This window comes from Physeter macrocephalus, chromosome 6 (genome assembly GCF_002837175.3).
Source record: "Physeter macrocephalus isolate SW-GA chromosome 6, ASM283717v5, whole genome shotgun sequence".
In the NCBI taxonomy this organism is placed as follows: domain Eukaryota; kingdom Metazoa; phylum Chordata; class Mammalia; order Artiodactyla; family Physeteridae; genus Physeter; species Physeter macrocephalus.
Genome location: NC_041219.1, coordinates 54786788 through 54800872, shown reverse-complemented (window position 1 = coordinate 54800872; position 14085 = coordinate 54786788). Strand labels below are relative to the sequence as shown.

The following is a 14085-nucleotide window of genomic DNA, read 5'->3' as shown; positions in this document are numbered from 1 at the left end:
CTCATTGCAGTGGCTTCTCTTGTTGCAGAGCATGGGCTCTAGGCGTGTGGGCTTCAGTAGTTGTGGCACACAGGCTCAGTAGTTGTGGCTCGTGGGCTCTAGAGCGCAGGCTTCAGTAGTTATGGCGCATGGGCTTGGTTGCTCCGTGGCATGTGGGATCTTCACAGACCAGGGCTCGAACCCGTGTCCCCTGCATTGGCAGGGGGATTCTTAACCACTGTGCCACCAGGGAAGCCCCCAAACATTTTTATCTATTTCTGGAGTCTTTAGAATTGGCCTGTCCATAAGTATCTCTTTTTAAAAAAGGCACATTTCCAACTTAATTTTGTAAAAATTGTCCACACCAACAACTTAAATGTTTTCTTAGAACTTTTATCACCATGTGCTTAGTCATAAGTTCATTATCAACTACTAGTGCTGTAAAGTTTTGTTGTAAATCTCTTTTCACCATCAGTCCCACAGAACCTGGGAAATGTAACGCTTATTTTTTGTTGCCTTTTCCTTCAGAATCATTTATAATCAAAAGTGAAAATAATTGAATGAGATATGCTTAATGTAATTTTATATAGCACATGCTTAATAATAATTTTCCATTTTTATTATATCCATTCTCCTCAACACCACCTGACATAAATGTAATTCCCTGTGTAACTATTAATAAGATTACCTGAATGCTCTTACTTCTTTCTGTCTTCCTTAAGTGCTAAATTTCACTTAAAACCTTTCTGAAGTAAATTATTTTCAAGGCAGTCACAATCTGAATTGGCTCTCATTTTAAAAGAAGTGACTTGAAAATCAGTGGAACAGATTAGAAAGTCTAGAAATGGACAAACTAAAATGGAATGTAGAAAATGAAAAAGGTGGCCTTTCAAATCAGTGAGAAAGGAGGGGATATTTCAGTAAATGGTTTGGGACAACTGGACAGCCATCTGGAAAAAAGTAAAGATAGATCACTTAGCCTAGGCCAAAGTAAATTCAAAATGGAACAAAGATGGAAAATGAGGTCATAAAATAGGACTGTACGAAAACCAAAGGAATCTTTTTTTTTTTTTCCAACTGTCTAGAGCAGGGTTGACAAACTTGTTCTGTAAGAGGCCAGGAAGGGAATATTTTAGGTTTTGCTGGCCATACAGTCTGTGTCATAGCTACTCAAGTATCCAACATATTGTAGCCTAAAAGGAGCAATAGATAATAAATAAAGGAAGGAGTTTAACTGTGTTCCAATAAAATTTATTTATAAAAACAAGCAGTGGGCTAAATTTGGTCCACAGATCATAGTTTGCTGCTCCCTGATATAGAGAAAGATGTTATTGTTACATTTAATACCCAACCCAGACGCATTAATAGATTTTAAATTTCTGCATGGGGAAAAAAAGTACTGTTATGTCCAAAGATAAATGGAAAACTGGGAAATGTGTGTGTTGTATATTCGTATCACAAAAAGGACTAGTTTTGTTAATATAAAGAATTTCTGTAAATTTGGCATGGACCAAGAAATAATCAAAAGATACAGAAAGAAAAAGAAACTTAGACATGAAGATATTTAACTTCCTTCATGAAACAGAAATGCAGAATAAAACTACAAGTGATCGTATTTCTCACCTGTCCTTGGTAAATTCAGAAGTTTAAAAGCCACTGGTGACTTGGTACAGCTTTTTTGGAGATCAGTTTATGTCTGTCAGCGTCTTAAATGACAGTGATTCAGTATTGGGTTGGCCAAAAAAGTTTGTTCGGGTTCCTAAATGAACTTTCTGGCCAACCCAATACTTCTATTTTTAGGTATTTATTTCACAGATCTATAAGAATATACATATTAGGGCTTCCCTGGTGGCGCAGTGGTTGAGAATCTGCCTGCTAATGCAGGGGACATGGGTTCGAGCCCTGGTCTGGGAAGATCCCACATGCCGCGGAGCAACTAGGCCCGTGAGCCACAACTACTGAGCCTGCGCGTCTGGAGGCTGTGCTCCGCAACAAGAGAGGCCGCGTTAGTGAGAGGCCTGCGCACCGCACAACTAATGAAGAGTGGCCCCCACTTGCCACAACTAGAGAAAGCCCTCGCACAGAAACGAAGACCCAACACAGCCAAAAGTAAAATAAAAGAAATAAGTAAATAAAAGAAATGCATTTCCAAAAAAAAAAGACTATACATATTAGAGCACTTTTATAATACCAAGAAGTTCGGAATAAGTTAAATTTCCATCAGTGGAAGCCTGGATAAAATACGGTACATTTTTTAATTTTTCATATGTATATACATTCACTACAGCACTATGCAGCCATTAAAAAGAATGAGATTGATATGGAAAGATCTCTAAGTTACACCATTAAATGAAAATATCAAAATCAATATTCTACTAGTTGTATAAAATAAAGAAAATGCTGGTATATATTATCTCTAGAAAGAAACTCAAACAAGTGATTGTCCCTAAAGAGGAGGACCTCGGTGGCTTTAAAGTTGCTCAAAACTACTTACCAGTGATTCTGCCACTTACACTGTCCTGTTCCAAGATTTTGCTTAAGTGTTGCCTAAACCAGTTTGCCATAGCTGGTTTTCATTTAAAAATGGGTCTTTAGTATCCTAGGTAAAATCTTATTGTTCGCTTCATTTATTTCTGTCTTTGAATTACAGGATGAAATTGTAGTGTCATTGCCTGTTAGCCGTAGTTTTTTTGTTTGTTTTTTTGTTTTTGCGGTACGCGGGCCTCTCACTGCTGTGGCCTCTCCCGTCGCGGAGCACAGGCTCCGGACGCGCAGGCTCAGCGGCGACGGCTCACGGGCCCAGCGGCGCGAACCCACGTCCCCTGCATCGGCAGGCGGACTCTCAACCACTGTGCCACCAGGGAAGCCCTAGCCTTAGTTTTTATAGTATCTCTTCATGTTTGAGTTAAGACGTGAAGCCTCCTTGCTGCTGCTGTGTGACTTATTCCTCCAAACAGTGCCATGTCCTCTGTGTGAGTGTACAAGGGAAGGTAGAGGGTTTCACAAGGATACAGTCTTTCACGCTCAAGGTGTCTAGTAGGAAAGCAAACAGTAACTGTTTCCCCTTGTTGGACAGGGTCAGGGAAAGGGAGGTAAGGAAATCTCGCTTGCCTGTAACAACTTTCTTCTTCTGATACCTAGTCTCATTTTGCTGTGTTTCTGGCTGAAGCAAAAAGAAGCCAACTAAAAAGAGATGCTGATTTAAGTTCTTTTCCTCCTCCATGTACTTGTTTCAGTGTCTCAAGTCACAGAAGGGCCTATCCTAGCACCCACTTCAGGAACTGGTGTTTTTAAGATGGGGCGATTTCAGGTAAGACAGTCACTGCTGGGGGATTGTGTATATAATAAAAAAGGGATTCCCAGTTTGGGGGGAGTGTGTATATAATAAAATTATTATCTACCTTTTGGGACCTAATTGCCATCAGTGATATATTTCTTTTATTTAAAGCACTTTTTAGCTCTTTATCATTTTCCCCTCTTAAAAATAATATGTGCTAATTAAAGAAAATAAAGAATATTTAGAACAGTAGAGAAACAGTAGATAGTCACACTGTCTACCCATCCTTCCACCCCACCCCTGGGATTACTTTTTGGGGTGTGTTTCTTTCTTTTCCTTTTGCTCTGTACATGCGTATATCTAAAATTGGCCCTGCTTCTCCTCCGAATGATATTGATACTTTGTAGCTTTTTCCCATGTAGTAGTAGGTTTATCTAACCATTTTCCTATTGTCTGTCACTAGGTGGTTTCTAATTTTTCCAACATAGTAAGTAAAGTAAGAGTGAACGTCTTTGTATATATAAAAACATTTTCCATGTTTAGGATAATTTTCTTAGGATTAATTTCCAAAGTGAAAATACTGAGTCATCATCAAATAATACCATCTAATTGTATTTTCCCAGTTGGGAAACAAGTGAACATTTTCTGGCTTAGTACATAGGGCCATACAAGCTTTGAAAATCTTTTTTTTTCTTTTTCCGTCTTCACACCTGCTTTCTAATTATTCTCATGATAGCACTTGAAGTTGGGGATATTTGGTCATATTTTTCTCATTTGTAAACTGAGGTTCTCAGAGTTTGTCGCCGCCCTGAGTTTGTATTTACAATACATTGTCGACCTAGGACAACGATCTAGATCCTTCTTTTAGCACCAGCTAGTTGTGCTGATTCTTGAAGCTTAGCTGGCATTTAACATTTATTGGATTTAATCTTTGTAGTTTTTCTTGTTCACAAGCAACCTTCAATATTCCATGACCTGTTATTTATCTTTTCATTAGGATGTAATCTGAGTCCTGTGCACAACATGAGATATGAAAGTAAATACTTAGTTAGCTTAGCCAGCCGCTCAGAATCTGCATCTCATCTGTACATCTCAGTATAGATATGTCATGCTCTACAGTGAATGGTATTCACTTTATTTTCACGGCCAGAGATGGGGGCCGTGTACACAGTCAGCCTCCTCAGACTGGGGAATGAAGTGACTCGCTTTTGGTCTCTTTCCATCAGGTTTCAGTTGCAATGGATGATCCCCAGAAAGAGGGTAAAAATAAGTCAGAAGATGTAAAGTCTGTTCATTTTGAATCCAGTACTTCAGAGTCCTCAGTGCTATCAAGCAGTAGTCCAGAGAGTACCCTGGTGAAGCCAGAGCCCAATGGCATAGCTGTCCGTGGCGTCTCTTCAGATATGCCGGATAGCGCCCGTAAAACTCCTGCCTCAGAAGCAACGTCAGAAGCTGGGCAGCCTACCAAGGTTGGACGTTTTCAGGTGACAACCACAGCAAGCAAAGTCGGTCGTTTCTCCGTCTCAAGAGCCGAAGACGAGATTACTGAGGCAAAGAAGGAGGGACCAGTGGTATCTCCTCCTTTTCTGGATTTGGGACATGATGTTCTTCCTGCTGTGATACCAAAGAAAGAGAAGCCCGAACTGTCAGAGGCTTCACATCTGAACGGGCCGTCCTCTGACCTGGAGGCTGCCTTCCTCGGTCGGGATGTGGACGATGGCTCAGGGAGTCCACACTCCCCGCAGCTGAGCTCAAAGAGCCTCCCTGTCCAGGGCCTGAGTCATTCCTTCAACTCCTCTTACGTGAGCAGCGACAATGAATCAGATATTGAAGATGAGGACTTGAAGTCAGAGCTGCGGCGGCTACGAGAAAAGTACGTGCGTTTCTCCTGTGAAAGGGTACCAGCAGAGCCGTGTGAAGAGCCGGCTCCCGGAGCTAGAGGGGGTGGTGTACGAGAGCTGGCTGTCTGAAGGGAGTTCTCACAGAACTGCTTCAGCACCTTGGCATCACTTGTAGCATGTTATTGTTGTCAGTGGCTCTTCTGCGTTGTGAACCTCATCTTAGCTATTGTTGGTCTACCAGGTGAGTCTGGCAGTGGCACCGGGATACAGATTACGATAGCAGGTTTTCTTGGTCACGTTTGATGAACTGGGTCCGATTCGCAAGTTCAGTATTCCTGTGTAGAGCTTCCAAGTCAAATCTCTTTCTCCTAACACATCACCAACCATTTGTGGTTGGCTAGGAGCTTGCTGGAATTTGGCTTGGGTAATGGAGGCCAACAAGAGGAGCTGACACTAGAATCACAAGGTGACAGCAATGAGATTCAGTGCATTGGGGGGAAGGGTTCATTGGTGAGTAAATGCGTGGATGGAGGTTAAATAATGTTGTTAATTCTTGTTTGAACAAAGGTGGTTTTACTAGTTTTGAATTATGCTTGGTTATCTTTCATAGACATCTTAAAGAGATTCAAGACCTGCAGAGTCGCCAGAAGCATGAAATCGAATCTTTGTATACCAAACTGGGCAAGGTTCCTCCTGCCGTCATCATTCCCCCAGCTGCCCCCCTTGCAGGGAGAAGAAGGCGACCCACCAAAAGCAAAGGCAGCAAGTCTAGTCGCAGCAGTTCCTTGGGGAATAAAAGCCCTGGACCAGGTCAGCCATGGCTGTCCCATCTTTTGTTTTTGTCTCCAAATGTGTATATAACCTACGGAACATTTGTTACGTTTCGAAGGCGTTTGACTTTCCTAATATGCTTGCTTCCTTGCCTTGTCTACTCCCCATATTTATAGAACGTCTTTTGAGTTTATGGAAGACAGGTCAGTGCTATGACCTATTCCTTTGTAATCCATATTCCCTCCATTTATAGTTGTTGATGAGGATAAAACACTTAGCTTTGCCTGCTAATTCATGGAGCTCACATTTCACCAAGCTCGTAGGCAGCTGAGAGGAAAATACATTGTCCTCTGTTTAGTAAAGTCCAGGTAGATTAGATTCTTCCTTTTTAATGAATGAATTGGTCATAATTACAACTGGGATGAATGCAAATGTCATATAGGTATTTGGGTATGTCATATGATAATTTCCTTGGCCAAAGTTTTTATTTATCTATATCGGAATAAACTTGCTAGTGTTTATAATCAAAAAAATAGTTAAATCATAATCTCTGGAAATGAATTGTAGTTTGCCTATTTTTTATTATGATAGTGAATTTTTTACCCTTTGGTGAAATTATGGTAATGTTAACAGATAACTAGTTGAAAAGTAAAAGCGGCTAAAATAAGTTTATACCTCATACTTGCTCTTCAGTTGTAATATAAATATGTTGGGAAGCAGTTGTAAACTTAACAGCTTTCCATTCTCTGGAAGCTTTCAGAGACCCAAACCTTTTCTCTAGCACATGAGAACCAATTCATTAGGAGACGTGATGATAAGCAATAGCAGCTAATTTAGGTTCTGATCCCAATTTCGACCTTCTTTTTGCGTGGACTTCTAGTCCACTAGCTACTAAGGAATAGAGAAGTTAGTCATTTCAGGCCACCTGGCTCATGATTGAAAGCCACCTTTTAAGAATAATTTTAAATATGCATTCCTCTCTAATCCCTACATCATTTTTGACACCTCTTTTATACTTGATCTGACACATGTACAGGAGAGACTAAGCAGAGACTGTCTCTGGAACCAATTTGTATCATGATCCAACTCAGTGTTTATAAGAGGGTAAAAAAGGCAATGCTGAGATTGCAAAATGGAATTCTCTCATGTCCACTGCACGTGCTAGTCTTCTTACTCAGCTCAGACTTGGAATCATCCAGGTTGTCTACGGCTCAGCATTTTCAGGGATCGGGTCCTGTAGCCCTGTTGCCTGTTGAGTCTCCTGCTACATCTCACTTCCCCTCCTGTCAGTGAGACCCTTGCTCTTTGATCTCCTGTAGTTTTGGGACCATTATTAATCCGTCAGTGGGACACATTGGAGGAAAAACAGTGCCTGTCAGGTGCGGTTGGAAGGCTGTGCACGTTCCCTCATGCCGCTGTGTCTTTTGGCAGGTAACCTGTCTGGCCAGAGTGCAGCTTCTGTCCTGCACCCCCAGCAGACCCTCCCCGCTCCTGGCAACGTCCCAGAGACGGGGCAGAATCAGCTGTTACAGCCCCTTAAGCCATCTCCCTCCAGTGACAACCTGTATTCAGCCTTCACCAGTGATGGTGCCATTTCAGTACCAAGCCTTTCTGCTCCAGGTCAAGGTAAGAAATCAAAGCAGCCAGCATCTTCCAGGAACATTAAAATGGAGATATTGCCATACGTGGGACAAAAGCCTGGTGAGGAACCTGTTCAGGTGGGTTGGAGGAGCAGCTGACCAGGAACCAGCCGCACGGTACCCACATGGCAACTTGGGCTGTGAGGGAGGGGGGTGGGTGGCGACTAGATTCGGTGGGATCACTGCTCCAGTCGGCTGGAAATGGGCGTTTTCAAGGGACTAGACTACAGTAAAACGTGACATCTTTGCCCCTGTGAAGCCTCAGTGAGATGAATGACTCCTTTGGGATGTGGAGCTTATGCTTTAATACTAGACTGGGATTTCCTGGACCCCATTCTAAGGAGTTTTAGCCATTTCTGAAAGTTAATGCATTTGATTAGCCAGTGTAGACTTTTAAAATTTCTGAGTATGAGAGACACATACTAAAATGAATTCAAGTCCATTCAAGTTTTTACCCATAATCTACTTCCCAAATATAGGTTAATAAACAAATTGCTTAATGATCACTCGGAACATTCCTGTAGAGGAAAGACCTTCTGGTAACACTAGAACAGAAGCTGAAAGGAGTTGGGCATGTGGGTGGAAAAGAGTGAAATCAGGAATCTAGACAGTGAAGCAGGTGCTTTCGCCACAGCACCACAGAAGTTAGGCGTTGGGCCACCTCCCAGCAGGATGAGTGTTCTTGGGGGAGGCGCTCGGTCTGGGCAGGTGGCGGGACTGCGGCCTGACCCTCCTGCCCCACGTCCGGGCCTGTCCTGGAAGTTCGTTCCTCTGTGTGCTGTCCTAGCGCATCTCACTCTCCAGCCTTGGGTTCTAACGTCTCGTAGCTGTGTTCTGTCTCTTCTCTCCCTGTTCTTCCCCGTTCTTCCCCTCTCACAGGCTGTGCGAAGTTTAACTGTGCGTCTGAGCAGGTGACGTTCAAACCTGGTGGCAGGAGGACCCGATTTCTGAGTACGCCCTGCTTGGCTCTTTGTGTGTAACACCTTTACTCCTTCCTTGTCCTTGTGTTTCTGCTGCTTGGATCTGTTGTTTCACGCAGTCCATGTGCATTTGTCTTGGCTGAACTACTATTACCCTCAGAAGTTTGGGTCTCTGTTAATTATGATAAAAGATGTAGAAATAACAATAGGTTTCTGTAAACGTCAAAGTAAGTTTCTGGAAGAATTGCCTCCTCCTAGGCCCGTGACAGAGGGCACGGGGTCGCTCAGCATAGCGACGCCTGGGCTCGCGGTCCTGCTCAGCACTGCCCCTGCTGTGGCATTAGAAGCCACAGAAGGCATCTTGGCCACTGGTACTGGGAAAAGTTACACCCTGTTTTTCTCTTCTTCTTCAGAGTAGGTTGGAATCTTTTTTTTTTCCCCCTCAATTAAGCGTAACCATCTATCAATTGAAAAGATGCTAGAATCTCTTCATTGGATGTTTTCACCACCACTACTACCCTGTCACTCCATAAAATCAGAATTTCAGAAAGGGTTTCAGTGTAGTTCTTCTTATAAGGCTTACTAAAGACCAAAGGGCCAGCAGCTGCAAGCAAAAATGGGCTTTTAAACAAGAATGCTGGGATTTCTCAGCTTTCTTCCCCCAAACAAGGCACAATAGCAAGTCAACCTCTCCAGCCCATCTCCCCATGTGTGGAATGAAGGTGGTCCTACACAAATCAGATAAGATGACATGCACAAGACATTATTTCTCTCTGATTAAACCACACCTACCTGGCACATAGCAGGTAGTCGGTAAACGTATGTTGAAATAAAAATTTTTTAAACAAAAATAAGGCTCAAGGGCTTCCCTGGTGGCGCAGTGGTTGCGCGTCCGCCTGCCGATGCAGGGGAACCGGGTTCGCTCCCCGGTCTGGGAGGATCCCACATGCCGCGGAGCGGCTGGGCCCGTGAGCCATGGCCTCTGAGCCTGCGCGTTCGGAGCCTGTGCTCCGCGACGGGAGAGGCCGCAGCAGTGAGAGGCCTGTGTACCACAAAAAAAAAAAAAAAAAAGGCTCAAGTAGGAAACCTTTGTTAGAGTTCAGGTAAAGAATCTTCCCTGTTAAGGCCTCAAACTTCTGATGTGGTTATTGAAGTGCTTTTTAAATGCATGTGCTCGGACCATCATTGTTTCTGAGTATGGTTCAGAGGTCCTCGGGCACTAGTCTAGGGCTGTTGAACAAAGAGGAAGGTGGAAGGCTTACCCAGTTTGGTAGGTTTTTGAGCACTGAGATCAATAGCTTTTCTGGCAAGGCTAGGCTGGACCAAGAATATTAGCTCCTTGACACTTAAGTAAGCATTTAATTTATATGTCCAGCTAGAAAGAGGAAGAGACATTAACAATAGGAGACAAGTGTTTTGAAGTAAAATGTGATGTGTCAGGCCTGTGTTATGTAGCCTGAAATGTCTAAGAGGGAAGAAAGAGAACCAAGGCTTTTTTGTGAAGGAGGTGTAGTGTCACAGGTACCACTTCAGATTAAATAATTCAGTAAATTCTCATCACACTCTTGAAGGTAGGTGGTATTACACTGTTGTTCAGGTGAAAGTGGTTAGAAGTATTAAATTTTATCACTTCCTTTTGTGTCTTAAAATGAGAGGCCCTACCTCTGTTGAAGGCATGTCAGTGTACATCACGTAAGCCTTGATGAACAAATCACAAGAGGCAGGTTTAAAGCGAATATGGAGGGCCCATGGTTAGGACTCGGCGATTTCACTGCCATGGCCCCAGGTTCAGTCCCTGGTCAGGGAACTAAAATCCCATCCTGGAAGCCGCGCAGCGAGGCCTAAAAAAAAAAAAAAAAAAAAAAAAAAGCAAATATGGAAAGAGAACCGGGGCTCACAGGCATGGGGTCTTAACTAGTCTCCGAAGCTTTACTCTATGCTTTCAAAATAGATTATGGTTTGGAAGCACGGCTTGGCTTAATGCTTTATTTATGTTCAAAAGTTGCTTGTTTTCCACATATTTTTAAAGATTTTTCTAGGAGGGAAAGGATTAGTATTGTATGTCTAGGATGTGGAAATAGAGTATTAGCCAATTTAAATTAAAAGTGTAACAATGGTACCATCTGTCAGCCTCCTGTGGTAGAATTGTTAATGCATTTGAGTGCTTTGTTAACAACCCAGCAAGAGAAGCAGGAGCGGGGGACAGGGTGGGGGAGAGACTGCTTGGGTGTTTGAAATTCAAGCAGTGAGACCCAGAGAGAGACTGGGGTTCCTCCCCATCCCGAATCTTGGTACAGGGCATCGCTCTTCTAGGTACAAAGACTGGGTGTGGAAACTCACTTCTTCCAGCCGGGAACCAACAGCCAGGAGGGTCCATCATACAGAATGGCATCTGTGGCAGGGCTCCCGGGTCCCTCCAGTCTGTCTCCCCTCCTGCTTTCTCTTGCTGGGACTTTGTGTGCTGTTTGGAGATTCTAAATATTTCACACTGATGTTTCCTTATCTTTAACACATTGCTCTCTCTTTGTGCTTCAGGGAAGATGGTGAAAAAAGTCTGTCCTTGCAACCAGCTCTGTAGTAATTATCCTTTCTTTTGTTACTTCCGGCCCTTGATTGCAAAGCCTGTTGCCCTTGAGTTCTTTGAATCCCGAAGCCTCGCGACTCTCGGATTCCCAGCTCCTGTCCGGCTAGTCCTGCACCCTTTTCTGGTGTCGTCTTTAACATGCTCAGTTGCTGCCACTGGCTGTCCTTCCAGATTCAAGGTCGCCTCATAGTGCTCTCATTGACGGCCCCGTGCCCCGGCTCTGTGACATCTGTGGGTGGAGGCGCCTGCGGATGTGCGTAGGGGCCTCGGGGAGGCCTGGCTCCTTAGGAGAGAGTCCTGTAGTCAGAAACGTGCGCCCGCCGCTGTGCGCCCACGGGGATTCAGCCGGCACTGCGGCCTGCGAGAGCCTGGGCCCTCACATCGCAGTGGGAGTGGCTGCTGGGCTGCTGAGGGCAGGGACACCCCGTGTAGACAGGAGGCTTCTCGTGAGAGCGAGGACAGTTCAGCAGCCCAGCAGCCACCGAGAGGCCCCTCCAGAAAACTCTGTGCTTGGGAGACAGGGCAGTAAGCTGTGGCTCATAGTAGGCATTGTTACTAGGATCCGGCGGTGGGGTGGGGATGGGTTGGGGGCATGTATTACGGCAGGAGAACATCAGGAAGTGAATTTCCGGTGGTACAGGATGCACGACTTTTAAGAGCTTTCAGCAGAACTGAAAAAGGTTCAAAGGATTGTCAGTTTCCTCTCGGGAAGGCAAGCAGCGTTCTCAGAAATACCTACTTTACCAGTGCTCTTCAGCGCTTTAGTGCTACAGTGGGCCAGACGCACTCCCCATTCTCCTGGGTTTTGTTAGCCAAGTCAGCTCTTCCTGGGAGTTAATTCCTGGTCAGAAGGGGATATGTGTGTGTTTGTCTGTGTCCTTCTTTAATGGGAAAGCTATTTTCAGAAGCCAGAATGAGAAGGTGAACTGTGAGGCTGACTCTCCCCCGTGGTGTAAACCCCACATTCAGAATCCAGTGTCGTGTAACAAGAGGAGGCCATTAAAGGGGCCTCAGCATCAGAGGCGACTGGCATGAGACCAGAGGGTGTGGTTCTAGCACGAGCAGTTTGTGGCCAGCAGTGCTCAGCTCTGCAAGCTTCTGAATTTGGCTTTTGACAGCTCTGCTCACTTGTGATTATGTTTTGTTTTCATCGTCTCGCTCACCATCAAGCTCGCGAAGCAGCTGTCATTCAAGGAGGATGGTGGTCCTCATGCATGTGATGTGCTTGCTCTCGGGATCTCGCCATGAGCACGACCGCCATCCTCGCTGCCTGCGCTTCCCTCCCCAGCACTGTCTCACTGCTGCTGTTCGAGGAACGCTGTCTCCCGTGCTTTACCACTTTGCACCTGGGCCTCCTGTTCCACAGGGAGCTTACTCTTCCCTTTACACGGTGTGTGTGGTAGCAGCCCCCATGGCTCTGGCGGGCACTGAGAGTGAGCTGACAACACGTGCAGTTGTCCCGGGTTGTCTTGCCTTGGTGATAAGAAGCACGTGCCCCTCGCACTCTGCAGCTTCACCTCAGAATGGCTGTTCCCTCTAGGACACGCGTGCTCGGGTGTGCCATTCCCGGGTGGCAGGGTGCAAACCGGCCTCGAGAGCAGCAGTGGATTACAGGGGGCTTCTACATGGCGGAGTTGCTTCCGGTGTGCTGCTGTGCTCTGGTGCCGCTTGGATCTTGAAAGCAGGAAGCTGCATGCACTTAAATATCTAGCCCTGGCAGTATTGGGGGATCTTAAGTCCTGGTGGCTCACAGCCTACCCCAGCAGCTTTCATTTATTCTGCAGCAAATGCAAGATCTGGTAAGAAAGCGGGGGGTGACGGGAAAACACAAGACGTGACTCTTCTTTCCCTCTTCCCTAAAACTCGCCTCTTCGAATAATCGCCAGTGTGCCCTCCAGCAGAGCCGAAATCAGGCAGGACACAGACTCCTTTCTTTCTCATCAAACCATAGAAATAGAATTCCTTCATCACAGCCCCAAAGCGTCCTCCCCCTCCGCACCCCTGCCTCAGCCGGGCGCGCATGAGAGTGCTTGCTCTTCTGGGGAGTGGGGGCCGTAGAGGCCTTGAAGCAGCGGAACTGAGGTCATCTTCGGGAAGCCACACCTTCCTGGAGCTGAAAGACTCAGGCACACCGTAGAGAGCCTTCCTCCTGAGCGCTCGTGGTTCTGTACTCAAAGGAAATGGGGAGACGTTGAAGCCTTAACTCGCGCAAGTTTGCGTTTGCTATTCATGTGTATGGGTCCAGGTGAAAAAGGTTTCCAACCAGAGCATGCTTTCTCTTGTCGCCCCTTTCTGTGAAAGAATGGCTGAAGACCATGATGGTCCCCACATGGTTTGGGAGCCCATCTTTCCTGGGGCTTGTCTTTGCGTTCCTTTAACTCCTCCATGAACCCTGCCCAGTGCTCCAGGGATCCCCTTCTCTTGCCCTGTTCTGCAGCGTTCTAGAGCAGCCAGCCTCACTGGCCACACCGCACAGCCCTCCTCTCCCCCGGGTGACGCTGGGTGTAGAGGCCCAGCAGCGAGTGTCAGCGCTCCAGGATGCCATGAGAACGGGCAGGAGGAGGTCCCCGCCCCCCGTGCCTTCCCTCATCCGGAGTTGTTCAGCCTCGTCTGGGGCTCCTGGAGGGAGCCTGTCTTCATGACCCTGTGATGCCGGAGCATTTGGCTACATAAGACCCTGGAACCTTCCTTTTCTTGCATGGCTTCCCACTTCATCCTCCCCATTCTGTGGTTTGCCATTCATCATCCTCGGAAGTTTTTCCTCTCCCTGAAATTACAGCCCAAGCCTCTTTTAATGGTTGTACTCTGTTGCTTCTTCTACCTTTAGGGACCAGCAGCACAAACACCGTTGGGGGAACAGTGAGCAGCCAGGCCGCCCAGGCTCAGCCTCCTGCCATGACGTCCAGCAGGAAGGGCACGTTCACAGATGACCTGCACAAGTTGGTGGACAACTGGGCCCGAGACGCCATGAATCTCTCAGGCAGGAGAGGAAGCAAAGGACACATGAGTTATGAGGTCAGTCTGCCCCTTTTGCCATTTTCCGGTTCCATCAGCGTGTCACTGAGCACGCCTC

The 14085-nt window shown here is 45.9% G+C and overlaps 1 protein-coding gene across 27 annotated transcripts in view; it reads left to right on the top strand.

Moving 5' to 3' along the window:
* The window catches only part of WNK1 (WNK lysine deficient protein kinase 1), a 142531-nt gene that overhangs the window by 123876 nt on the left and 4570 nt on the right, over window positions 1-14085 (top strand). For 16 of the 27 annotated variants that reach the window (XM_055085414.1, XM_028490880.2, XM_028490879.2 and 13 more), the window contains 7 exons: window positions 3216-3289; window positions 4483-5129; window positions 5708-5907; window positions 7300-7494; window positions 8388-8480; window positions 10964-11005; window positions 13840-14027. In XM_055085414.1, the coding sequence (XP_054941389.1) occupies window positions 3216-3289; window positions 4483-5129; window positions 5708-5907; window positions 7300-7494; window positions 8388-8480; window positions 10964-11005; window positions 13840-14027 (1439 nt within the window). The remainder of the gene's footprint in view (window positions 1-3215; window positions 3290-4482; window positions 5130-5707; window positions 5908-7299; window positions 7495-8387; window positions 8481-10963; window positions 11006-13839; window positions 14028-14085) is intronic. The other 11 variants (XM_028490899.2, XM_028490897.2, XM_055085415.1 and 8 more) reach the window with 2 other exon arrangements.